This window comes from Condylura cristata, unplaced genomic scaffold (genome assembly GCF_000260355.1).
Source record: "Condylura cristata isolate star-nosed mole 26May11 unplaced genomic scaffold, ConCri1.0 scaffold00028, whole genome shotgun sequence".
In the NCBI taxonomy this organism is placed as follows: Eukaryota; Metazoa; Chordata; class Mammalia; order Eulipotyphla; family Talpidae; genus Condylura; species Condylura cristata.
In genome coordinates this window covers 19,399,685-19,425,866 of record NW_004567129.1, presented here as the reverse complement: position 1 = coordinate 19,425,866, position 26,182 = coordinate 19,399,685, and the positions used below count along the sequence as shown (strand labels likewise).

Genomic DNA, 26,182 nt, shown 5'->3' with positions numbered 1-26,182 from the left:
AAAAAAAAAAAAAAAAAAAAACTAACAGCAAGAACACACATAGTCAGAACTGAAAGGACACTGACGTGTTGGAGAAGGCTATGTAGCACAGATGGTGGATCAAAGCTTAGCAACACTAAAAGATGAAGAAAATTGTACAAATCGTTTGCAAACTGCTGGGAGGACAATTCAAAAACCAGGAAAAAGACATGAAGAGTAATTCACAAAGCAAAAAATGAGAAAGAAATGGAACACTAATAAAAACAAATCTCTTAGTTTTATTAGCAATGAGGGGAATTGCCATATGAAGATGTGAGTACATTTCACTGCTCTGCTTGTCAATGATTTGAAAAGAATGTCTAGGGTTGGCTCGCAGAAAGGAGGAAACAGGACTGCACCAATTTTACTGGTGGTTTTATAATATTTATGATGGGCACTTTGTCAATTAAATATCAAAAGCTTTTGAGCTCATCATTCAAGTCTAAAACTTTAGTCTGAAGGCATGCTTAGCTTGGGGTCAAAGTTACATGAAAACAATCTGCAGGGATTGTAATAGTGAGCTGGCATCACTTTCTAGCATAGTGAAAATTAGGGAGTGATTTAGAAGAAAACCTTGACATAAGCATTAACTGCTGAAACTGTATATAACAACTTATTAACAATATTAATAATAAGTAGGAATAATACTAGGTAGCAAAAAAAGTGGATATTTATTTTATGATTGCATGTTTGAAAGATCAGAATATCTTCTCCAGAAAAATCTAGAGGGTTATATTAAAAAAAATTATTTTTGGATAGTATACTATCCAGTTTTTTTATTATTATTATTATTTTTAATTTTACTTCTGCTTGTTTGTATTCTCTAATTTTCCTATAAGGGATAGACATTAATTATGCAACAGAAGAAAATTATAAAAATCTTTGAAAATAGATTTTGCAGTTACTAAGTCTGTGACTAAAATTGAAATTTAAGCACAGCTTGTTCCTCTTTGTGTATATTTTCCATTTTCCCTGGAACACTAGATTGATAAATTGAATTTAATTTCATATTTTGTCTCCTCTTCTGAAGATGGTTATAATTTGACTATATGGTAAACACAGATTTTTTTAATTAACTAGAAAATATATGAGTTTTATAATGTAAGTGTGTTACTTTTATCAGACAGAACCCTCCAAATACTCAAACCTTTTAGTTTAATTTCAATTATTAGCAACATGGCCTTGGGCAAGTCTCTGAAACTTGTGATATTTCATTTTCCTTTCTCATCATGAAAATGGGCATAAAAATAGCCAACACACCTACCTCAACGGCTGTTTGAGGTATGAATGACTGAGGTTTTATAAATGGTCAAAAAGCTAGATAGTGAAGAGGGTCTATGCTTAGCCATTTTTCTTCTTTGCACTTTTCTAATCTGTGACAAGTTTCCTGTGTTTTTGGGGATGCCATCAGTCATATTCCCAAAGTAAATGCATCCTCAACCCTGGTGGGTCAGCCCTCACCTGCCCAAATAGCCCCATTCTTGGTTTTAAAGGACTCTGCTGGGCTTGAATGTCTAAGAGTCATCAGCCCTTCCACTTTCTTTCTGCCTGCTGAGCCGTCTTTGAAGCTCAGGCTGTAGGAATGAGGGAGATTAAAATGAAATAAAAAGCTTGTATGCATGAAGATGGCTTCCCCACTTCTATTTCTAAAGGCAAGGGATGCATGTGCCGAATTTAGGCAAACACAATCCTGATTATTTACATGGCATAATGGAAGTAAACACTCAAGGAGAAAGAAACCTGATGCTTTTACTCAGCATGATAGAAACCATTATCTCATGTTTCTATGGAAAACAGTCTCAGCCGAGAAATTTGGTAACTCAGTAGGCTATTAATAGGATGTGGAATGTGATTACTCCTTTTGGATGACTTCAATATGTAATTACTTTTAGGAGCTAGTAGAAAGAACTCTATTAAATGATAATTATAGGACTGTATTTGCTTTAAGGTTTTGTAATAGCTCTAAACATGGGAGTTTTCATTAACTGTTTGCCATAGTTAATAAAGTCATTTTTCTGAAAATGTAGCAATTCCCTGCAAAAGTGGTAGCTCCATATAGGATTATTTCTTATAGGATTGGGCAAGGGGTGCGGATCGCAGAGTAAGTGGGCTCGTCTATGGTAATACAAATAACGTCCTTGGAAATACAGGTGGCACCTCAGAACTGTGACGCAGAGACTCCCTAGAGAACAATATTTTAGTATGATGCTTTCAGAAGGTAAACCACAGGCAAACGCTACTGCACATAGACAAAGAAAGATGACAAGGCAGATGACAGAGGTGACGTTGGCACTGCAAGAGAAGCTGGAGCCACGCACGTGCTGTTTCATTGGCTGTCCTGAGATAAACAGGCATGCTGCAGGAACGCCCCCCCGCCCCCCCCCCCCCCGCCAGTGAGCCCACAAGTGCAAGTTGTGGGAGGATATGAACACACTGACAAAATGTGGGCTACACATATTTGAAACAACAGATAATAGAAGAAGAAGTTAGGGAATAAGATCAGGTGAGAACATACCACTATTCCTGACAACCAGGTAGAGCCATTCACTCATGATTCATAAAGCTGATAATGGATACTGACATCTTTTGTTTTAAGTGTCTTCCTCAGCATAAAACTGACATATAGCTAAGCTAATAAAGCAATCTATCAATCCAGGTGGGATGAGAAGATAATCTGGACTTAATATTCTTCCCAGAGTGCAGGCAGGAATTTTCATGAACACCAATAAGAAGTACACATGCAGGTATTTTGGAAACAATGCTATGGCACCTGGTTCAATTCAGCTCAGTAGGTACTTATTAAATACACGTGAGATGCCGGGGTCTATCTTCTTTGGAGAAATCCACCTTTAACAAAGGAAATCCCTATGCGATATACATGTACCACCAGAGGTGCGTGCTCTGCTAATTGAGATCTACTCATGTATTCAGTGCTATGCAGAATTATTGCTTGAAGGGGCTTAAGGTGCTAACATGTGCACATCAAGGGAAGCCAATAGGCAAAGGGAAAAATCCTAGATTAAATGCAAAACTAAAAAGCTCTAAGTAGCTTTCAAAATTTCAAAACGATATAAATCATTTACAAAGTGAATTAGCTTGGTTTGTAAAGCTCCTTTACTACACGTCTCTCCCTATAACTTCCTTCACATCCAGCTTCTCAAGAGCTAGACCACTGCAGAGAGCAAACTTAGGGAGAGAAATGTCTCTGTCCTCGCTCTTTGCATGTTTTACCCCACACACTCATTTGATATGTAGTGGATTCGTAAGTGCCACCATGAAATGCTCCAATCCACTTAACAAATAATATTAGAGTATGTCAGTCCCCATCCCCTCAAATCTTCCTCATGTTCAAAATGGGAGTAATAGTAACAATCCCTACCTACAGTGCCATTGAGAAAATTAAATGAAAGTGTATAGGAAGGATTTTGACATGGTGTTTGGGACTTTGGAACTGTATTTATGACATATTGCACTGTATTTATGACATTGGTGATAATGCTAACAGTGACGAGGAAAGTAATGATACTTAAAAGATTAATTTGAGATCCTGTAAGTCTGAGCTCAGTCACAAGAAACCTTATCAACCTATGATCTAGAACATAATTAGCATGCACCCAGTGAAAACATTACACGCTGGAGAAGGGCCCTTTCTTCCTACGTCAAAAGATGGTGTCTGTCTTCTTTTACAGACCTGCAGTGTGGAATGTCAACAGTATGAATGCAGAACTCAATAGGCTGCCTGGGTGTCAGGAAACTTATTTTCTGACTCTGGTCCTGACACCCCTTTTTGTCAAAGGACTGTGCCCACTTGGGCCTAGACAACAAAGTAACTATGTTGGATATTTTGCAAGTCTGGAAACCCCCCGATTGTGAAAATCAGAAGCAGAAGTGGTAGTAAGCTTAACCATGTGTATGTACACTGGCCAAACTCTGCTTTGTGCCTGCCCTTCAGGCAATAATTCTGCAGTGCCTCTAGGTACCAAGCTCTGTAGCCAAACTACATTGCATTAAAACTGTACTTGGAAAGGAAGGCTAGCTGAAAGATTACATTGCCTTGCAAAGTTGAACTAATCTCTTTTAATGCTTTGCTTGATATCAATATTCATAAAGCCATTGCTTCCCCCCAAGGGTTTATCAACCTCTTAAAAAAAAAGAAAGATAAATGAAGTTGTTTGCATATTGACCCTGTAAGCTTCCCCACTTGGTTTTCCCACTGCTTCATGAATATCAAAGCCAACAAAAAGGAGTAAAATAAAATTAGACTCACTTATTCATATGCAGAAAATGAGCCCAAGTCTCAAAATAAAGGTGGCATTATTATTTCTTGTTTGTTCTCCAACAGAAAGGCATTATTAGGATTAGGGAAAATACTTGTGCCCTGTAATATAAAAGCCATTTATTTTTCATTTCTACTTCTCTGAAGGCATAGGAACCTTGGTACGAACCTCTGTTGTCTCTGACTGTGAAATTTGGATTGTGAATGATTTCAGGGGGTAGACTGAAGATAAATCTTGGTCCATTGGCTGTGTCATCCTTGTCATCTGCACTAATTGTAACAATTGGCTGAAAGAGAAAGGTGGCCCATAAATGAATCATGCTGACATTGGCACATCATTTATTTAAAAAAAAAAAAAAAAGTCTTGGCTGGCTAAGAAGCTCCGTTTTAATTAGAGAACATGGTTTCAGAGCTCGACTAGGGCTCTGAAGCCTTTTGGGGTAGAGGAAAGTATCTCCAGGTGATGCTCTCAAATCCAAACTGTTTCCAAATGCCTTGCATGTAACCAGGGAAGGGGACGCAGCTTTACCTGATTGGAAAGTGGCTTGGTCTGATCGCTCTCACAGATGAAACCTTCATAAGGGGCAGCAAACTTGGGAGCATTGTCGTTGACATCAAGGACCCGGATGGCCACTGGGACTTTGGCTTCCTGATGCCTGTTGTCTGGAAGGAGAGAATTCAGGCAGTCATCGCTTAAGGAGGATTCCATATTAGTCTACGGTTTATTCTTAGAAAGCGAGAGCAAGTTCCAGCACCCCTTGGGGCAGGGCAGGGAAAGGTGTGAGCAACACAAAAGCCATCTGTAACTTCAAGTATCCTGAGTTTGGCACATGGGGGAGGTGCTGAAATAAATGCCAATATTAGACCAGTAAGAACTTTTCCATTTGTGTCAATGCGGAAGCTGCAGTTTATTTCTAAATGCTGATAATGGAGCCCAGCTCACCCAAGCAGCAACAATCTGGGAAGTTGTTGGAAATAAAAATTTGCAGGACCCATCCTGATCTACTGAATACAGAGGCTTTGAGGGTGGGATCGAGAAATCTTTGTCAACCATCCTTCCCAAGGACCTCCTTGGTGGCACAAGGGGTTAAGTCTCAGCCTGTGAAGCTATTCTCAGCCACTACAGCACCAGGAGTTCAATCCCTGGCCAGGGACTTGACCCACATAGCACAGCGGACCTCTTCTGTCTCGCCCACTGCTCCCCTCAGCAGTGTACATCATCGATCTGCCTGCTCTGCTCCCCACTCTGTCTCTGGTGAACCCTGTCACTCCCTGTGTCCTGCATCTCTGAGCCCCAGTTCTTGTATGCATAAATAGGTGAATCTTAAAAAAAAAAAAAAAGAAGAAGAAGAAGAAGCAAGCCCTCCCCAATATTCCCACATCATCAAATCTGATTTATAGGTAAATGAAGACCCACAAATCTTGGCTGCAAAGAGTCTGCTGCTTTGAGTTTAAGCAAAACTAAGTGACAAAGGGGGGAATCCTTCAGCAATGCTTATGAGCTTCTTGTTGCTGAGGGCTATTCACTAGCTTGCTAATACCCAGCCCTGTAAGAGAATGAAAACATCTCTATCTGCCTATATATGTTCCCCCAGATAAATGATCAAAACTAAATTTTAAAGACTGAAAAATATGTTCAAGACTAAAAATGTTATTCTACCTCAGCTGTCTGTCATTTCCCAGAATATACAGTCAGAAGGAATATTTGGTAAAGCAGAACTGAAAGCCTTAGGAGAATACTTACGAATTTCTGCTGCAAAAACTGATATGTTGAGCCAGGCAGTTTCTTCTCTATCCAAAGGTTTTGTAGTTTTAATAAAACCATCCTCTGGATTAATAGTGAAAAATCTGTCGAGGTCAGTGTGACGATCGATCGAATACCTAGGCAGAATGTAAATGAGGCAATTAGACTGAGATATTCTGAGGACCTTAATACTTGAATATTTTTTCCATGCTATATTTAAAGCCACTTTTTTTTTTCAATGAATTGATTGAGCTAGGTTTTCTTTTTAATCAAATTTACTTTTCAAACTTCGTACATGAATCTTTTATTGAAATCATTTTGCCACGTTGCAATACTTTATTCAGTACAATGAATGAAAGAGCAGTTTAGCATATTTGATTGAGAAGAGTAATAGCATGTTGCATATTTCTCCATATTTACTACAATCATCCGCCATCTGAATATTTATGAAAATGCATTTGGGAAGTGGGTTTGTCTTGCTCCCAAACTACTCACAAAGTCACAAATGTATCAAACCTTTGCCAGATTTTTGCATATTTGAAATATTAGTTTCAAGTTTATTTAAATTAATCATCAAGAATCATTTAGGATCCTAAAAAAAAATCAGCTTCCCCTTTATGGAAAGAAAAATGTTAACTATATTTTTAGTAACTGTATTCAATTTATTTATTTGGTTTTAGATGTTCTTGGTTATCTTGGTTCAGAATTCCAAGATGGAATACACACATCAGGATTGGACATTCATTTAGAGGACATTCTCCCCTCCCCTTACCACTGCAGGTTAAGACGAGTTTTCCACTGGAAAATTTGTTTGTTTTATTAAATTGTATATATATTTACATCATTTTTTTCTTTAAATCAGGCCTTTTTTTTTTTAAAGGATTTATTTATGCATGCAAAATTGGGGTACAGACCAGAAGTGCCGGGGTGGTGAGAGGATTCATCAGACAGAGTGGGGGACAGAACAGGCAGGTCAAGGAAGTCCACTGCTGAGCAGGTGGGTCAGGAGGGGTCTGCTGCGCCATGTGGGTCACCTCGGGGTGCGGACCCATCTCACACTAAAGCAGCTATGGCCAGCTTGCAGTGCTGCACTTTAACCCGCTGCACCACCAGGGAGGGCCCCATTCTTCATTTTGACGTAAACCTTCTCCTCTCAGATGTAGTCCCCGTGAAGTTCCCACCACCAGTTAACCCATCACCACTGTCCCTTGTGCTCTTCCCGCCTCAGTTTTGCTCCTACTTCGTCTTCCTCCCCTATAGAATGTCTCCAATTTATAGCTGTCTGTTGATTTTTCTTTTTAATTTATTAAAATTACTTGTTTTCTTTATCCTTTCTTTAGTTCCTCTGTATTCCTCCTCTAAGTGAGCCCATCTGATATTTTCCTTTTTCTTTCTGGCTTATGTCCTGAGCCTAATAACTTCCAGATCCATCTATGTTGCTGCGGATGGAAACTTCAGCCAAAAGAACACACCTGCACTCCTGTTCACGGCAGCACTATTTACCATAGGTAAACTATGGAAACCACAAAAGTGCCCCAAAATAGATGAGTGGATCAAGAAGATGTGGTATACCTACACAGTGGAAAATGTGTGTTATTCTAACAGAGACAAAGTGATTTCCAGAATGTTATTGGAGTGTATTTAGGCTGTGGTGGGAGCTGGGGCGAGCGGCATGGTCTGCATGGAGGTGTAAGGTAATGTGACTGGCCTCCGATGAGGGGGGCGTTGTGAGTCTTAGCTTTATGAACCTGTTCAACTGTAAAACCCCTTTGCTTTTCCTTCTACCACACTAACTACAAAATAAAAAAAAAAAGAGCAAAGATGGTTACTTTAACTCAGGTGGCATACCTGGCTTCATAATTGAGTGTTTTTTTCCTCTTGGGGAGGTTTAGCTGTGATTTCCTGAAGTTTACAAAGTACATCTGCCTGAAGGCATATATCAAGGGTCATAGAACCGAAGGATGTTAGTGGTACTAAAATACGTGGATATTCCGGGCTTAATTTCTTCAATGTACAAATGATGGGCTTTTAAAAAAGATTTATGTATGTATGTATGTATGTATGTATTTATGCATCCAAGAACTGGGGTACAGGCCAGAGGTCTGGGGAAGGTGTGTGTGAGAATTCAGCAGACACAGAGTGGGGAGCAGAACAGGCAGATCTACTGAAATACACTGCTGAGGGGAACAGAGGACAGGTCAGGAGAGGTCTGCCGCACCATGTGGGTCAGCTCCCTGGCTGGGGATTGAACTCATGCTGCAGTGACTGTGGACAGCTTTATAGTGTTGAAACATAACTCCTTGCACCACCAGGGAGGGCCAATAATGGGAATTGTAACTGGTCTATTATCTAATTGCTGGGGGGATCAATATTAGAACCTGGATATCCCATGTTCTTTCTGAGAAATGTGTTTAGAGCAGCATTTCATAGTACAGAACACGTGAATGGATAGATAAATCCCTTTCCCCAGTGCGGAAACAACCCATCACACACCCTTTACAAGTCAGTAGAGGCTCAGTAAATGAACCCTTCTATAGTAGCCTTACATGGAAAGTGAAAGGGGGGGATAGAAGAGTTAGGTGACCTGAAAAGAAAGAGCAGTTAAGGGTGTGGATCTGTAAAGGACTAGGTATGAGTTCATGTCGCACTTCATAAACTGAATAATCCTGGAAAAGCTGCTAAAGTTCTTTCAATCTCAGCTTATTTATCATTCAACATCTGGAATACTAATAGAACCAAATTTTCAGATTATCTATGAGAATTGAATGAAAACACAGATGCTTCAGACACATTAGCTAGCACCTCAGACAGTGTAAGCCCTACAACAAATAGCTGTCCTTCAACGTGTTCTTGCTGTTGTTACAGACTAAGGCTAGACCAGGGAAGCTGTCAGTCAGCAGTGTGACCTTCATCTTATAGCCAGTGAAAGTGCATAGACGGCTTTTGATCAGAGGAACAAATAAATGGGATAAGGGTGATGAATAAGTTCGGGTAGTAAAATGCTCTGAGCAGGGGAGTAAAGGAAGGGGCAGAGGAATCCTGGACTTCATGCAGATTTTAAGGGGTGAGTGATGATGAAGAAATACCAGTAAGACTCAGTGGCTATCTGAATATCTGAATATTCACACTCTTAACTTCTCTTGCATTCCATGTGTCTGGTCATGCCAAGTAGGTGGTAACTAGGTGGCAGAGGAAGAAAAGTCTTCTATTTCAGAAAAGTCTTCTATTTCCTCCACCACCACCACTTTGCACATAAGGCTGTTACACGATGTAACAGCCTCTACTGCCATGTAAAGGTTGTGCAATGGTTTCTATTCCATTTCCTGAAGGTTAGGAGAGTTCCAGAGAGTGGGTAGTCTGCATGCAAGATGACACCAAGCCAAAGCCAACTTAGCAGGAAGGGAGGCTGAAAATCTCCTAGGACTATGCTGCTTTTCATGTTAACAGAGCAAAACTCAAGTCTATTGTCTGTTTCACAGTCAGGGGCACAGTCAGTCTGTTCTTTAAGTGTGTTACAGTAAGTACAAGCTCAAAATATTAAATAACCGAATCAGTGAAAGAAAAAGCAAGTGGGTGAAAATGTACAGCAGACAGCAGAAAAATTGCAGAGTTAGAATCATGGAGAAAGATCAGCCCAGATCTAGAGTATCAAGAGCACTGACTCAGCGTAATCACCGTGTGGGTGAGAACTCCATAGGGGAGTGGACAGAGAAAAGGCTGAAGTCAAAAGGCTGAGACTTCAGCCTTGTGGGAGCCTTCAATGCCTGAACGGCGGTCGAAAAACAGTAAAGGTAGTAGCTGTGGTTTATCTGAGGCATGAAGAGTTACTGCTGAGGAGACTCCTCAGAAGAGAATACTTGAGGATGTTAATGGTGAACCAAATTGGGTGTCTAATGCTATGGAGTCTAAGAAAAAAGATCTGTAAGGCATCCAAGTAGTGAAGAGTGTGGGTGACATTATAAGGTCTTACCCATATGTCCGAAGACAAAAATTCCCTTCAAAGCGAAGATAAGCAATCAGGAGAGTAGGTAGTGTGGATAGGCAGCCCGATGAATAACAAGCTTTGAGTGTTCTATTTGTTTGGCAGTTTTAGGAACAGGGACCCAAGTGGGTGAGGAGGGTTGGTTCAAAGCTGGTAATGAGTAGCTCTGGATAATTATAGACATGGAAATTGCCTACATGCGCAGAGCAGTTGCCATGGAATGCTTGACCCAAATAACCAGCGCAGATGTGGCTCCTTGGGGACAGTGAGGTGCAGAGGAAATGAACCCTGCCCCCCGTGCCTTTACGTCATCACTCCCCTAAAAAGTTACTAATGCACTTTGATATTCTAGGTCAATGATGGCTCATTTAAAATTTGCATCATGAACATTTTTGAGTAGTTTAAAGGTGTTACCATGAGCCCTGGTCACTATGTAAGGTCTTCTGCACTCTAAACACAGTACTTGATCTTTCCCAGGAAATCTGTTTGCTAATGGCTGCCTAGTTAGAGGCAGAAGCTCACAAGGATTCAAAAACTGATCTTGACTAAAATCCAGTCTCCAGCACTGACTGGTCACATGAGGGAGGATTTCATACCATCACTCAGTTTTTCCTTCTATCAGATCCTGAAACAGTCATGCCTCTGAGAATTAAATTATGTCACATGTTGTCTGAGGCTAAGAAAAGGCTCAATAAAGAGTCAATCTCTTCTTTTCCCCCAGAACAGTCAAAGTTCAAAGATTTATATTTTTTAAAGGTTTATTTATTTATACATACAGAAATGGGTCCAGCCAGAGGTGCAGGGGCAGTGAGAGGATTCACCAGAGACAGAATGGGGAGCAGGACAAGCTGACTGACAAAGTACACTGCTGAGGAGAGCAGCAGGCAGGTCAGAACAGGTCTGCTGCGCCATGTGGATCACCTCCAGGGTGGGGATGGAACTAGCACTGAAGCGGCCATGGCTTGGCTTAGCTTCCCAGTGTGGTGCTCAACCCACCCAGGGAGAACCTATTCAAGGATTTAATAAAGGCAAAGGAGGAGTGTTTACACTTCTGACTTCCTTCTGTCCTGCCCTGTGGATATTGGAGAAAAACTCTAATATCTACAGTAAAATTTTCATATTCAGAGTCATTTATTCTTCTTCCCTCTCTGCTTATTGAGGTGTGGTTGATAAACACACACTGGTATATATTTAATGTGTGCAGATGGTGCTGTGATATAGGTATAGCAAAGTACTGATTGCCACGACCCAGCTAATCAACATAGCCATCACCTCATGTAGCTATTAACTGTGTAATGTGTGCATGTGATTTGAACTCTTGATCGGCTCTCTTACCAAATTTCAAGAACATGATACATTATTATTAACTACACTTATCATGGAGTGTGTTAGCTTGCTAGAACTCACTCATCTTACTGCTGAACGTTGTGCTCTGTAACCAACATCCATTTTCCCAGCTATCCCCCAGTCCACCACTATTCTTCACTCTATTTCTTGAAGCTTGACCTTTTCATTTTTAAGGATTTATTTATTTTTGCACATAAGAGCTGGCATATAAGCCAGAGGTACAGAGGATGAGGGGATTCACCAGGGACAGAGCAAGAAGCAGAATAGGCAGATTGACTAAAATAGAATGCTAAGGGGAGCAGCAGATGGGACAGGGGAGGTCTGCTATGCCATATGTGTCACCTCCCTGGGTGGGGGATCGAACTCAGGCTGCAGCGGTGATTGCATGATAGTGTTTAGACTTAACTCCATGCCACCAGGGAGGCCCCCTGTCAATGAACTGAGGGTGCAACATGAGTCTCCTCTTTAGCCTCTTTCTCAGGAACTGCTGGTCTTCGTCACCTGCCTGTGAGTCATTAACTAACTCAGAGGGGCAGACAGTTCTGAATCACTGTTCAAACTTGCTTTCCTAAGTCACAAAATTATATTCTTAATATTCTTAGTAATCAACTCCCCCTACATCTGTCTGTGCTGAACAGCAGTGAGACAGTGAGCAGTGAGTGACTTTGCTGGCCCCCTGCTCACTGGCTGTGGCTTTTGGCAAGGCAGTTCCCTGAAAAAACCTGTTTCCTCTTCACTTAAGGCATAATACTATAAAATAAGCTGAGGGGATTGATTAGATAATATGTCAAACCTACCTAGTAGAGTAACAAGAGCATCAGAGGTGTCCAATACCTTATAATACCGTAACAACCTCACAATCATTTTTTTTTTTTAGATTATTTATTTGTGCATACACGAGACTCAGGGGTGGCGAGAGGCTTCACCAGAGACAGAGTGGGGAGCAGAACAGGCAGATCGACGAAGTCCACTGCTGAGAGGAGCAGTGGGCGGGTCAGGAGAGGTCTGCCACACCATGTGGTCACCTCCGGGGCAGGCGGGAATCGAACTCATGCAGAAGTGGCTTTAGTTTCTCAGTGCTGTGCTTTAACCCGCTGCGCCACCAGGGAGAGCCACAATCATTTTTTTAATGCTTCCCCACAGTTCCCTGAGGCAGACAGGTCCAGCTTACAGTGACAGCACCTATAACACACTGGGAAGTCAGCTCCAGAGAGAAATGATGGCACATGAGCAAGGCTATCCAAAAACCCAGGAGCAGAGATGGAGAGTAACCCATCTCTTTGGGATCTTAATCTTGCACTGAACCTGATCATCTTGGAACCTTTTTGTAACTGCAGGATGTGTTTCCTGCAACAGTTCCCAAAAACCAATGACCTCCAAAATTTCCCAACCAGACTTTTAAATTAAACCGTCTGTACCTTATCGGGCTGTTGGCAGCGTCAGGGTCTTTGGCATGTACTCTTCCAACTACAGTGCCAGCAGCTGCATTTTCTTGCACTTCATGGATATAACTTGGGGCCAAGAACATGGGGGGCTCGTCAGCATCTTCTACTGCGATCTTGACCGTCACCGTGTCCTTGAAAGGACCATTGCTGATGAACTTCGGGTCGATGTGTACATTGGCTGCTTCCACCTTCAAGCTGTATGCTCTTTTGGTTTCAAAATCTACGGGCTGGCAAGAAGGAAGAGAAGATTGACAACCGATTCCTTGAAAGAATAATGGGAGAGAAAGACCAGATTGTTTTATAGGGCAGAGAGAATAGTTCCTCAAAGAGAGAAAATCAGTGTCAACTCAATATCCAATTACCTGAGCCATTTGGTCAGAAAATCAGACAAATCAATTGGGGAAACTTGGGACGTACTTAACTGGATAGTTCAAAGAGCATGACAGACACAGAAGGCCCATATCATCTAAAATGAACCTCTCTCAGTATAATAATAATACCAGGGCGGCCCAAATCAGCCACTAATACTCATCTAAGGAAAGGAATTAAAATTTTACACAAATAAGTGTTGTAGTCTGTTCTAGAAAGTACTCAGAATCTTGGTGATAAATATACCCACTGGACTTTAGCTGAAAACCAAAGTTCTGTCTTGTGAAACGATGACAGCCTTCCACACATATGGACATCTGCCTGACCACACTGACAGTCTCATTTATTATTTAAAGATTTATTTATTTATGCACACAGAACTGAGGTACAGGCCAGAGGTGCAGGGGGGTGAGAGGATTCACCAGAGACACAGTGGGGAGCAGAAAAGGCAGATCGTCCAGGTACACTGCTGAGGGGAGCAGCGGGCGGGTCAGGAGAGGTCTGCGGCGCCATGTGGATCACCTCTGGGGCAAGTGGGGATCAAACTCATACGGAAGTGGCTTTAGTTTCTTAGTGCTGTGCTTTAACCTGCTGCGCCACCAGGGAGGGCCCGACGGTCTCATTTTTTACATGTAGCATTTCTTAAAGCTGGGGATCCTTCAGTGGGAACCCATAAGATGACCAAAGATGGCTTATGGTAGGTCCATATGTTGAAAGATATCAAATTAATTTACTGTCACAATGATCCTTTTTCCAATTTTTTTTTTACTTCTGAATGTGTCTAAGACAACATCTCAGTAGAAAGCTAATTTTTAACCAATCTGTTGTTCTTCATAATCTCCCTTTTTAGGAACCACGATACCACTCTGTAGTTAGAATGTATGGTTTTGCTGGGATTGCATTCATTTTCAGTCTACCTTCTATTTATGGCAAGAGATAGGACAATAAGAAAAATGCTTCCTCTAAAAAGTATGCATTTAGTAAAAAAAGCACACTTTAAAAAAAAAGAATTATAAGTTTTACATGGGTATGAAAAGATGGAACAGTAGTATTTGAATGGCTGCAGTTATAGGGAAACTAATTGAATGCATTTCCTAGTTCTTAATGAGAGGAGGTATAGTGATCAGTCAGCATTGTAGGAAAAAAAAAAAAAAAAAGTCCTCAGGAGGAGGAAGCAGAATTTTCTAATTAGTATTCTAGATGATGCTGAACTACCAAAGGTGTTCACAGAATTGGGTTCTTTAAGGCAAGCATGTGTCTGCTGGATGTTGCCTGTCAAACACTTGGCTTAAATGGACACATAAATAAAGACTTAGTCCAGACCTACTTGTAGGAAACCCCAGACTAAGGATGATTTGCATTTCAGAAAAGTTAAGCACATTCAATATCTTTGTGACTTTTCCATTAACATCCTACCCAAATTTCTCCAGAGTCAGGGAACTCTCCTGTCACTTGAAGTGAAAGCTGACCTCAGTTGTTCCATCAATCTAGGGTTCTGCAGCTGAAATCTGGTGCTGGCTTCTGAGCACCAGACAGTACAGGCTGGAGGTATGAGACTACTGAAAATTTTCAAAAATCTCTATCAATACAAGACAAAATTAAAAAACAAACAAACAAAAACTGTAATATAATGCTGCTACCGGATAGGTAGATATTTTCTAATCTCAGATGTCCTGTTGGTCTGTTGATGCTCCTAGATCAGAGCCTTCTGACACTGGCTTAGCCAGAAGTCAAAGGATTCATGGTCATGTCCCCACCCAAAAGCCCTGATGGTCCTTAGGCAAACATACTACTGTTTGATCCTTTCAAATCCTGGGCAGAAATCTCCAGATCTTTGCAGAAGTTCATCTGGAATGGCCTTCCCTAACTTCGTGATATTTCATCAGGGCTTCTGGCCATCAGCCCTAGTCTTACTGCTTTACAGAATCCTCCTCAACTTCCCAAAATGGATCTGTGTGGTCCCTTAGCTGCTCTTCTGCAGCCCTCCAGCTCCTAGCCCAGCAGGTGGGACACAGCCCCAGGACTCTGCTGGTCTCATTGCTCTTAGATGATCTTTGCTTCCCTTATGGCCAAGAATTACCAGAGCAGGTGATCATATGCTCCCATCATTTTGACTGAATGGGAAGCAGGGTTGCTGGATGGAGAATATTTAAGCATTACCTACAATTTACTTTCTGCCTCCTTTGAACAACAACAAAAAATAATGAAGATTTAAGGTAGTTTCCCATGAGAACATTTATATACATCCAATGAGTAGCTGAAATAAAGCTAAATGAGGCAACACACTACATAAGCTGTAAAACTCATAATACCCCCTGGTTTACTAATCCCACCTCTGAAAATTCTCCCTAAGGGGTTCATTCAACAGGAAGCGAAAACATTGTCCAAAACGCATGATGTTTGTTGATATAAAAGAGGGCTATATCTAAATCAGGAGGAACACCAAATCCAACTGTGAGGTTTTATTAAGGAAATAACGGTCCATCAATAGGACGGGGTGTTATGTTGTCATTAAAAATGATTATGGACATTATATAACAGCATGTAAAATGTTTATGTTGTGACATTAAGTTAACAAATCACCCTGTGATAGCAACTATGTTAGATGTTCTACACCCCCATGCATACACATGTGAACAATGTAAAGAAAGAATCAAACATAAAAGTAGTTTTACTAAGATCGTGAATATGTGAAATGTCTTCTAATATTGCTCTCACAGGGCTTTACAAGAAGTTTACTTGGCTGAAAATAAATAGCTCAAGGCCTCCCTGGTGGCAGAAGAGTTAAGTCTCAATACGATGAAGCTGTCAGCAGCCACTGCAGCATGAGTTCGATCCCCCACCAGGGAGCTGACCCACATGTCATAGCAGACCTCTCCTGTCCCACCTGCTGCTCCCCTCAGCAGTGTATTTCAGTGGACCTGCCTGTTCTGCTCCCCACTCTGTGTCTAGTGAATCCTCTCTCCTCCCCACACCTGTGGCCCTCTTGTATGCATAAATAAATAAATTAAAAAAAATAAAAAGAAAATCAATCGCCCAGACGCTGCGTCGACATTCCTCATGGTAAATGTGAGCCCCACTTGAGAAAGATGTTGCAGAGAGCACAGGGATTTTCTTCCCACATCTACCAAACCACCTCCAGCCTCAATTTATTCTGCTTCAGCTAATCCCAGGGACTGCCTACCCATCCGGAGGGCAGACTCACTCTCTCCACACACCTGCACACCACTGGCTGTGCATCTTAGAACATCAGCACTCAAGAATGTGTATTTTTCTTAAGCTGTCAGCAAGAGACGGGCTATCTCCTAGTCATCTCTTGGATTCTTCACTGTCACCTCTTCTGCTGCATTCAGTTCTTTTTAATTTCTCCAACAACTGTTTTTCGAATGGTTCCACAACATAGCTGGGAAAGCCCTCACAACTGAAGTCCAGTTTCTGAAAGGTGCTGTGGCCATCCATCTCAGCCCTCGGGAGCTCTTTGCCCTGCCCAGCCTTCCCTCACCTGCCTGGCAAACCCGGTACATTTATCAAGTCAGCTCACTAATCTCTCCCGCAAGAAGTCATTCATGACCCATATTTTTATATTTTATCATATTTAATAACAGTTGATTCTCAAGCGGGGAGTCAGTCGGCTCTACCTTATCCTGGGCATAGTAGGCAGTGTCTACAGATCATTTTTTAAGATTTATTTTATTTATTTATGCATATAATAATGAAGGAACGGGCCAAGGGTACACTGGGGGTATGTGAGAGGATTCACCAAAGGCAGAATGGGGAGCAGAACAGGCAGATTGACTAAAATACACTGCTGAGGAGCAGCAGATGGGTCAGGAGAGGTCTGCTGCACCATGTGGGTCAGCTCGTTGCCAGGGATCGGACTCAGGCTGCAGTGGCTGCACAGAGCTTCATAGTGCTGAGACTTTAATCCCTGCACCACCAGGGAGGTCCTGATCATTTAAATTTTTTTTTTTAATATCCGAACTGGTGGGATGGAATAGAGCGTGTGTCTACTAGCATACGGTATGACGAGGCCAGGATGTTGGTAACCTACAAAGCATGGACTGCTCAGATCAGCACCCCCAATGGCAAGGGATGATCTTCTCTGAAATGTGAATAGAGCTGAGGTTGAGAAAACCCATTTTACTTTAATTGTCTTTTCATTTGACTGTCCTGTTAAGTTGTGATCTCCCCAAGATCAGGCCTTGGTCTCTTCATCTAGATATGTCCAATCTCTCCAAAGGGCAGGCTTGATACAAAAATAAGACCTCAATTACATTTGATGGGGAAAAAGGATCGTGAATCACAAAATAAGTTGAAAATACTATATTAAAAATATTTTTGAGGCAAAAATATTGACATTTTCTTCCCATACCCTTTTCTAAAATTGAATGATTAACCAATAAAAAAATGAAAAGGACTTCCATAAGGTTTCATCTCTTTATTCTGTTCTATTTACCTCTCAAAATCTTTTTCCCAGTGGGCATTTGGAACTTTGTGCTATAAGTTTAAGCAAACGTTCCTAGACAAATGAAATGACATCTAGCTCTGTTTTAAACCTAAATGTCACTGCTTTATAGAAGATTATTCCTTTGCCTGGAATAAACACATTGAATTGGGAGAAAATGTGCAAATTAATCATATGCAGAGAGCTCATTTACGATGTGTGAGCTCCATGGGGTGATTTAAATATTTCAGGATTTTAGAGACACAGTGTGTGTTTATGCCCTGAGTACACTGCAAACAGGTGACAACATTAGCATATAACCAACTACCCAGTTACTTGAACAGCAAAGGATGGGAGGCAGGAATTGCTGATGTCAATGCCCATATGTCAATGTCAAGCAAGAGGGATAGTAATACTAATTAATGAGCTAAGTTGACAGCTTTATGCCACACGGAATTCACACAGCTACTTTTCTAGAGGAAACTCCATCCCAGTGGCTGATTAGATCTCTTTGACCACAGCACTTATCATGCTAATGTTGACTTTTCCAGGTACCCAAAGTTCACCCTAACTTGCAGATCCTTTTAAGACAGTTCACTCCAGGGCCCTCCCTGGTGGTGCAGCGGGTTGAAGCACAGCACTAACAAGCTAAAGCCACTTCAGCATGAGTTGGATCCTGGCCCCGGAGGTGACCCACATGGCACAGCAGACCTCTTCTGACCCGCCCGCTGCTCCCCTCAGCAGTGTACTTCATCTATCTGCCTGTTCTGCTCCCTGCTCTATCTCTGGTGATTCTATCACCACCTCTGCACCTCTGACCTATCTCCCAGTTCTGTATGCATAAATAAATATTAAAAAAAAAAAGACAGTAACCCACCTTTTCAACTTTTCTCTTTTCTATGTCCCGTCACACTTCTCCTAAGCCCAATGCTTTCAAATGTGGCAAAATTAAAATCAGCTTCCAGAACACTTCTCTCCTTATGCCTCTTACTGAAAAATTCCTCCCAGCAATCTTCCCCCTAACCCATCCTTGTCTCCTCTCCAAACTGGCCTCTTTATTGATTTTTTGCATTAATTTTTTATCAGGGTTGCAGCCCAATCTTTTCCATCAGGCCAAGGAACTTAATATTCATGCTACAAAACCAAGTTGAAAATGAATGCTTGATTAAAACCAAGGTAATCCCATCATCCAATTCAGATTTCATGCTCCAAACACTTTGATGATGGAGAGGTGTTGATTTCTTAAGTGTTAAGTCTTGAGGGTAGGAAATAGTTTTAGAATATACTATAACTTTCTTCAGTTGAAAGTGAGTCCCCTCTGGCCTTCCCTGGTGGTGCAGGGGGTAAAAACACAGCACTGTGAAGTGAGCCACAGCCACTACAGCTGAGTTTGATCCAGCCAGCACCCCCGGAGCTGACCCACATGGCGCGGCAGACCTCTCCTGTCTCCCCGCTGCTCCCCTCAGCAGTGTACTTCATCTATCTGCCTGTTCTGCCCCCCACTCTGTCTCTGATGAAGCCTCTCACTGCCCCTGCACCTCTGGCCTGTACCCCAGTTCTGTATGCATAAATAAAGAAATCTTTTTTTTTTTTTTTAAAGTGAATCCTCTCTACATGTCCTTTATAATCCCTTTCTGGTTTATCAGATTCTACAGTGTCTTGAAAGGAAAGCTGTTCCTGAGCAGGCTAGGTATGAATTCCATGTCTGTGAATTATTGGCTGTGTGGCTACAACTCAGATTATTTTTGTCTCTCTCTGCTCCATTTTCCTCATAAAGTAAGGAACCACTGCCTCTTGAGATACTGCTGTCCACTTTATATGCTGTTTTTTTTCTTTTGGTTAAAATAAATGAATATTTGTAAAAGGCTCAGGCTTTGACTCACCAATAGTTCGTATTGAGTAAATGTTAGATTTTAAGGAAAAACAATAAACTATTGGTAGTATATTAATCCCAAGGACCTATATGTACTTTTTCTTTCTTTCTTTTCATAGCTGCAGTCTAACTATGGAGAAAGGTACAATGTTACTGTTTCTCAGATTCCATTTTGAGAGCAAATTAAGCACAGTTTGGTTCGAGTTTCATGGCAGGCCAACAACGTGGATTGTGGATGGTTGCGGCAGGAAGCATTCTCAACAGCCTAGAAGAACAGATTGAGCTTGGTAGTGCTAATGGTGAATTCCATGCATGATTGGGCTGTTTTTCCCACATCTAGATTTAGCTTACTATCGTCCCTTCCACAAAAAGATGGTGTCAAATCACACAAGAACTCACTGGCAATCTTAGGTAGGCGTCCTCACCCCCTTTTGTCACCTCCTTCAGACAACAGTTGTTATCTCCCTGGAGCTGAGTTCCACAGCAAAGCCAGTGGCCCATATTCTCATTTCTTTTATATATATATACACATACACAAACATATGTGTGGATGTGTGTGTGTGTATATTTATGTATATAATATATATGTATGTATATAATATATATGTATGTATGTATGTATATTGTATGCATGTATATATATGTATGTTTGTACACACACATTATTTATTTATATATACATTTTACAACATTGTTCATTTTTGTACAATGTATGCTTTCTCTTCTCTAAGCGGTGGATTCTGCTTGGAATCCCTACCAATTCACCCCTGCACCAACTCCATAGTCCCTTGTGCCCTCCCCACCCTCATTCTGATCCCTCTTCTTCCCCTCCCCTGCAGAATGTCTCTGATTTATAGTTGTCTGATTTTTTTTTTTGCATTTTCCTTAATCTTCTATATCCTTACCATATTCTCATTTTTAACACACACACATAACATATACATGTATATATAAATATATATATATATATACATTAAAACATATACACACATATGTGTATATGTGTGTGTGTGTGTGTGTATTACATCATTCTTCATTCTGTGCATGTTTTCATCTCCTTTGTAATCCCTGTGGACTTTCCACCCACTGTGTCTCACTTCTTAGCTTTCTACTCCTTTTTTTGGCTCCACACTGCCCTGGGAGCAGGCTGTACTGACAGTCTGATTCCTCACCCTAACTCACCTTTTTCAGCTTCACCACGCCCTCCTGTGTTTCATAGTCCGTTGTGATTTCAAAGAGCTCCATACCATCTCCATCAACAATATTGTAGGTGACTAGACCGTTTTCTCCAATGTCTGGGTCTTTAGCCTTCACTCTTCCTACTTCCTCCCCAGGGACAGCTGCTTCTGACACAGACATCTGGTATACGCCTGCAAGAAGGAGACATCTAATTTTATTTTCTCTTCTATTTGGCAGCTGTATGACTTGAGATTTCACTGAATCCCAATAAATTTCTCAAAGGGTTTGAAATGGAACTTTCTATCGATAGAAAACTTGAAATAAGTGAATGGATGGGGGAAGACCCCATGTGACCTGCCTATAAAGAAATGCATTCTCCAAAAGAGGATGCAACAATATTGGGGCCCAGGGTGATACGGTAGGGACACCTCCCAAGGGTTACAAAGGAAATCAGGGTTCAGTTACATTTCCCATCAGGGAATGATAGAGGACATTCAAATAGCCAAAACTTTCAGGTCTTTGGGATAGCCCATGCATTAATTCTAAGGCTCACAGATGGCACTACCAGTGGCCAGAATAAAAGCCTTCCACATCTCCATATTTATTTTAAAATTAAACACAAATTTTATCCTTCAAGGACCTTTTCACTCTATATTTGATTCTTTTTACTTTACTTCTTCAGTCAGACAAGGACAGCCTTAACAGAAAGGTTTCCCTCAATATGGCTCTTTTGTAAATATTTACTTCATAGTTATGGGCACCCTAATATAGAACAAGTCCTGTCCTAGCCCCTGGAGACTCATTGGTAAATGAAACCATCTACAGTCCTCTCTTAATGAAGAACACTAAAGAAAAAGACCCCAAATGTATACACACTCTGATGTCACTGCCGCAAAGAAGAAAAATGCATTAGAGTAAGAAGTAGAGGGTGAGGACATAGCAAGTGTGTGAGTGTGTGTGATGTTCTGTGTCAGAATGGGTGCCCGAGCGTGTGTTGTGGTGTGGTATGAGTCTGTGTACATGTGTGTACAGGAATGTGTGAGAAGCATCTTTGGCATGGACAGGAGTATGAGTGTGTGTGAATGTGCAAACTTGTGTTAACTATATGTTTGAAAAGGACAAAGAGAAAGAGTGAGAGTGAGCGAGAGAGAGAAAGTCCAGCTGGGTGAAGAAGAAAAAGATTTAGTGGAAAGCCTAGAATGGTTTCAGTAGTAAAGTGAGATTGGACATGATCTGATTAGCATGTTCACATTTTCAGAATATTCTGTGTGAAACAATGTGGACACATAAAGGGTGGAGTCCTTGCCTCCCAGGCTGATTGTCTTCAGCAAGTTACTTCATCTCTTTTAGTCCCCTGATGCAGGTTTTACCAGTTTCTATTTTCAGTCTTTATTTATCAATATTATTTGGCTTCCGATACTTTCAGTTGGACCTATCGTCACTTTAATTACACCATATCATCCATACTGAAGGACAGTTGGGAGGTAGGACTCGCCAGATAATTATCCATTTAAATGGAGTTTTAGATAAAGCTGCTCTGAGGTGGTTTTCTCTAAATGTCATTCAAGTTCATGGCTACGGAACTGGTGTCTGCATAGTGGTGATGTAACTTCACTATAGGATATGTGTGAGTGAGGGCACTAATGGCTGTCTGATAGTAATTCTGCTTGGCCTTTTCCTTCTGGCACAGCAGAACATTTTACAGTGTAGATAATGAAGCATGCCGTTTTTTAAAGTACTATATGAGTCTTAAGCTTATTGGGGATACTAAACCCTGTGCCTCACTAGGTAGAGCAGTTTTTCTTTATCTCCTTTGGGGGTACCCTGTGAAAACTGGATGTTTCCTTTCAATCCTCTACCTACGTCCTCTTTGCATTGCTTGCTGCCTTTGGGTTACTTAAAGTGACCATAATTCCTTTCTCAGGCCATAATAGTTTGCTTCTTTATTCCCTCATTTTCAAAAAGTTCTGTTTCTCTGGCAATAAACTCATAAGCTCTACCAGCTACTCTCCAAATATTTTTTAAAGACTTATTTATTTATGCACACAAGAGCTGGGGTAAAGGCCAGAGGTTCTGTGATTGAGAGGCTTCACCAGAAACAGAGTGGGGAGCAGAACAGGTGGATCTACTGAAATACACTGCTGATGGGAGCAATGGGCAGGTCAGGAGAGGTTTGCTGTACCAAATGATCACCTCCCTGGTCATGCTGCAGTAGCAGTGGATAGCTTCATAGGGTTGTGCTTTAATTCATCGTGCCACCAGGGAGGGCCCTACTCCCCAAATTTAATGGAGAAGGGACTTTCATGATGAGTGACCAGTACCAGCAGCACCACCAGCATCACTGCATGTGTCTGTACGTACACATACATATTTGCATTCAAATGCTGGCTTTGCAACATTCTTGGGGCCACTTGTTACGCCTTTCATGGAACCCAGTTTTATCTGCAAAATTAAGCTCTTATAGAGATCTGTAACAGGAGTGATGATTCATTAAATGACAGTAGTTGTGATTATGATTATTGATAACAACCATCCAAGATCTTTTTTTTTTCTTTTACTTCCTTCAGCAACCCTATGAGTTTTATAGAAGGACCATAATCCTGCACATAGTAAAGGCTAACATTTGTTGACAACTTATCTCGTGTCACTAAGAACTTACAATGGCTCATTAAAGTCTAATGGCATCCCATTAATTAAGTCCAATAGAAGATGGCATTTTCCCAAAATGGCCAAAATGATACTTTTCATCCCACACATTTTCCCTGCAGTGCGATTTGGTGTGGCTTCCACTGAAACGTGGGTCTATCAGAAGTTCACTTAGGTTTGGACAGTCTTGTGACAGTGGTGGAAAAGTTGCTATGTGGTTTCCTTAGGCAGTACAGTTTCTGCTTGTTGTTCCTGGGACTCCTGACTTCAGAACTTATGCAGGCGCCTCTGTGAAGAGCCCCCCCACAGAGAGGACCCAGCAGTCAGCACCAGTGCGCCATATTGAAATTGCATCCCTCAGTCCCTATCAAGCTGTCTACCCTCGGTGCAAAGGAAATGGAAATGAGCTGTTTTGCCCAAAGTGTAGGCTCATGACTAAACTAAAAACACATTGTTGTTTTAAACCACAAGGTTTGTGAAAGTTTGTTACAAAGTTGATAACTGATTCAGGTGTACTATTATAAACAGGTTAGAAATGAGAACACTGAGGCAGAGAAATGTTAATTTATTCCTAGATAGCATCACTGGGATCTAGCTAACTGCCACAAAATATATGTTCTGGTTCTAACAACATAGAAATTTTTACATATCCTTTCTCCTACTAGCTCTACTCCACCTTCAGCTCCTGTGAGTGTTATTTGCCTTGGTTCTCATAAGTTGCCGATGGATATAAAAATCTCTACTTTTCTACATTTACTCTTGAAAGTTGGGTTAGAGAAGACAGAGCTGATCGTGGCACCAGTGAAAAGTGAAAGCCAAGCCCACCTACTTACTCTGTGGAAACTTTGGTGGATTGTCATTGACATCGGTCAGTGTGATCGTCACTTTGGTTGTCCCTGAGAGTCCACCCATGTGCCCTCCCATGTCCTTGGCCTGGATCACCACGTGGTACTCCTCCTTGGCTTCCCTGTCCATGTTGGGAAGGGCTGTTCTGATGATACCTGGGCAGGTGAACAGGAAATCACACATACTCATTTATTAAAAAACAAAACAAAACAGGTTTGAGACACTCGCAAAGCAAAAATGAATACGATAGCACCTGCCTTGAGCCACTTCAACATAATTAATTTCAAAGCAGCTATCCCTGGACCATCCATGCAGCAAATCACTACTACCGCATTCCAATTGTATCTATTTTAAATATTGCTCTGAAATTAAAGTAGCCTCATTATCCTCGGATAACACCCTTAAGGAACTGAAGACCTTGGTATTTGAGGGTGTCCATGACTGAACCCATGCTTGTGGACAGTAGGCAAAGCCTTTTAGAAGTCAATCTCTTCATGTGGTTCTTGGAAACATTCCTATGGTTCACATTAAGTTAAAAGTAGTAAGAGACCTATATTTCATGCATATGTTGATATTCTAAATTCTCAAGAATAAACCGAGTGGATCCACCATACACACAATTATCTAATTTCACCTAACCACATTAATAAAATTTATGATTGAACGCTACACGATCCATAAATATTGGCATGCGATTTGTATGAAAACCATGTTCATTTGAATCTCTTGCAAACAGGGCTTCCCTAGTGGCCTAGGGGTTAATTTCATTGTTACTGCCCAATTGTCCAACTCAAGGGCCTGAGTTCGTGCCCCAGCCAGGGAGGTAACCCACAGGGCGCAGCAGAACTCTCCTATCACCCCAGTTTTTCTATACCAAACAAACAATATATATATATGTATATATATATACACACATATATATATTTTAAAAAATCTTGTAAACATGCACAAGCTTTTGCTTTCCATTGATATGGTAACATTTACATTGGAAACATAAAGAAAAACAGTGGGGACCTTAAACCTTTGCTTTTCTCTTCCTCTCTATGTTTATGTGTTTCTCACCAATACCCTTGAACTCAACTGGGCCTTTTTTTTTTTTTTCTGTTAAAGACCTTTGTGGGTTTAAATCAGTGATTCCTAAATCTGAGATAGAAGGTTGCAATTTCACCAGTTTGAACATCTTAAAAGTTGAGGTAAAGTCCCATTATTTATCTTTAGTTAATCTGGATAAACCCAATGGCAAACACTTTTGATGAAATCAGAGCAAGCGGATCCATAACTTGCATTCTGAAGCAAAATAGATACAAATAAATGATAACCTAGGTAACTAGAAATTATATACAGCTTATCAATGATCAGAATGTCTGATTGGCGGGTTGTCTAAAAAATCGATAACATTTAATTATTACAGTGTTGGGGATTATTTACAAACATCTTTAAGAGATGGGTTATATTGTAGGAAAAAAAGTTGTTTTGTGATAAGGTTCTATGAAATAGCAACTTTATGGGATTTCAGCGAATCATATTTGTGATAAATGAAATGAAACATCTGGGTTTCGATCGGCTATTGCATCTGTTACCCCTCTGGTTTGCGACTTGTTTTCTTTGTGGCTGTGAATCCCCACTGGGAATGTATGAGCTCAGGGAAGACTGGGGACGTGCTGTCTCCCGAGCACCCCTGAATATTCACACCTGCTTCCACCACCTGTCCAGTGCACTGCAAAGCTTTGAGAGATGCTGCTTTTAACATCAGCCTTCAAGCTCTATGACCTCTTAATTTGGATCCACAGTTGAGTTTTAAGATGCAATTTTAAGATACACCTTTTATTTTATTTTATTTTATTTTATTTTATTTTATTTTAAATTTATTTATTTGTACATACAGAACTGGGGTACAGGCCAGAGGCTCAAGGGTGGTGAGAGGCTTCACCAGAGACAGAGTGGAGAACAGAACAGGCAGATCAACGAAGTACACTGCTGAGGGGAGCAGCGGGCGGGTCAGGAGAGGTCTGC

General features: G+C 41.1%; 1 protein-coding gene across 1 annotated transcript in view; it reads right to left on the bottom strand.

Annotated features, from left to right (window-relative positions):
* CDH11 (cadherin 11, type 2, OB-cadherin (osteoblast)) overlaps positions 1–26,182 on the bottom strand; it is a 117,227-nt gene that overhangs the window by 23,984 nt on the left and 67,061 nt on the right. Inside the window, exons 6-11 of the mRNA XM_004690503.2 lie at positions 24,157–24,324; positions 20,681–20,868; positions 12,786–13,039; positions 6,039–6,175; positions 4,824–4,957; positions 4,464–4,581 (exon numbers count right to left, since the gene is read on the bottom strand). Coding sequence (XP_004690560.1) covers positions 4,464–4,581; positions 4,824–4,957; positions 6,039–6,175; positions 12,786–13,039; positions 20,681–20,868; positions 24,157–24,324 — 999 coding nt within the window. The remainder of the gene's footprint in view (positions 1–4,463; positions 4,582–4,823; positions 4,958–6,038; positions 6,176–12,785; positions 13,040–20,680; positions 20,869–24,156; positions 24,325–26,182) is intronic.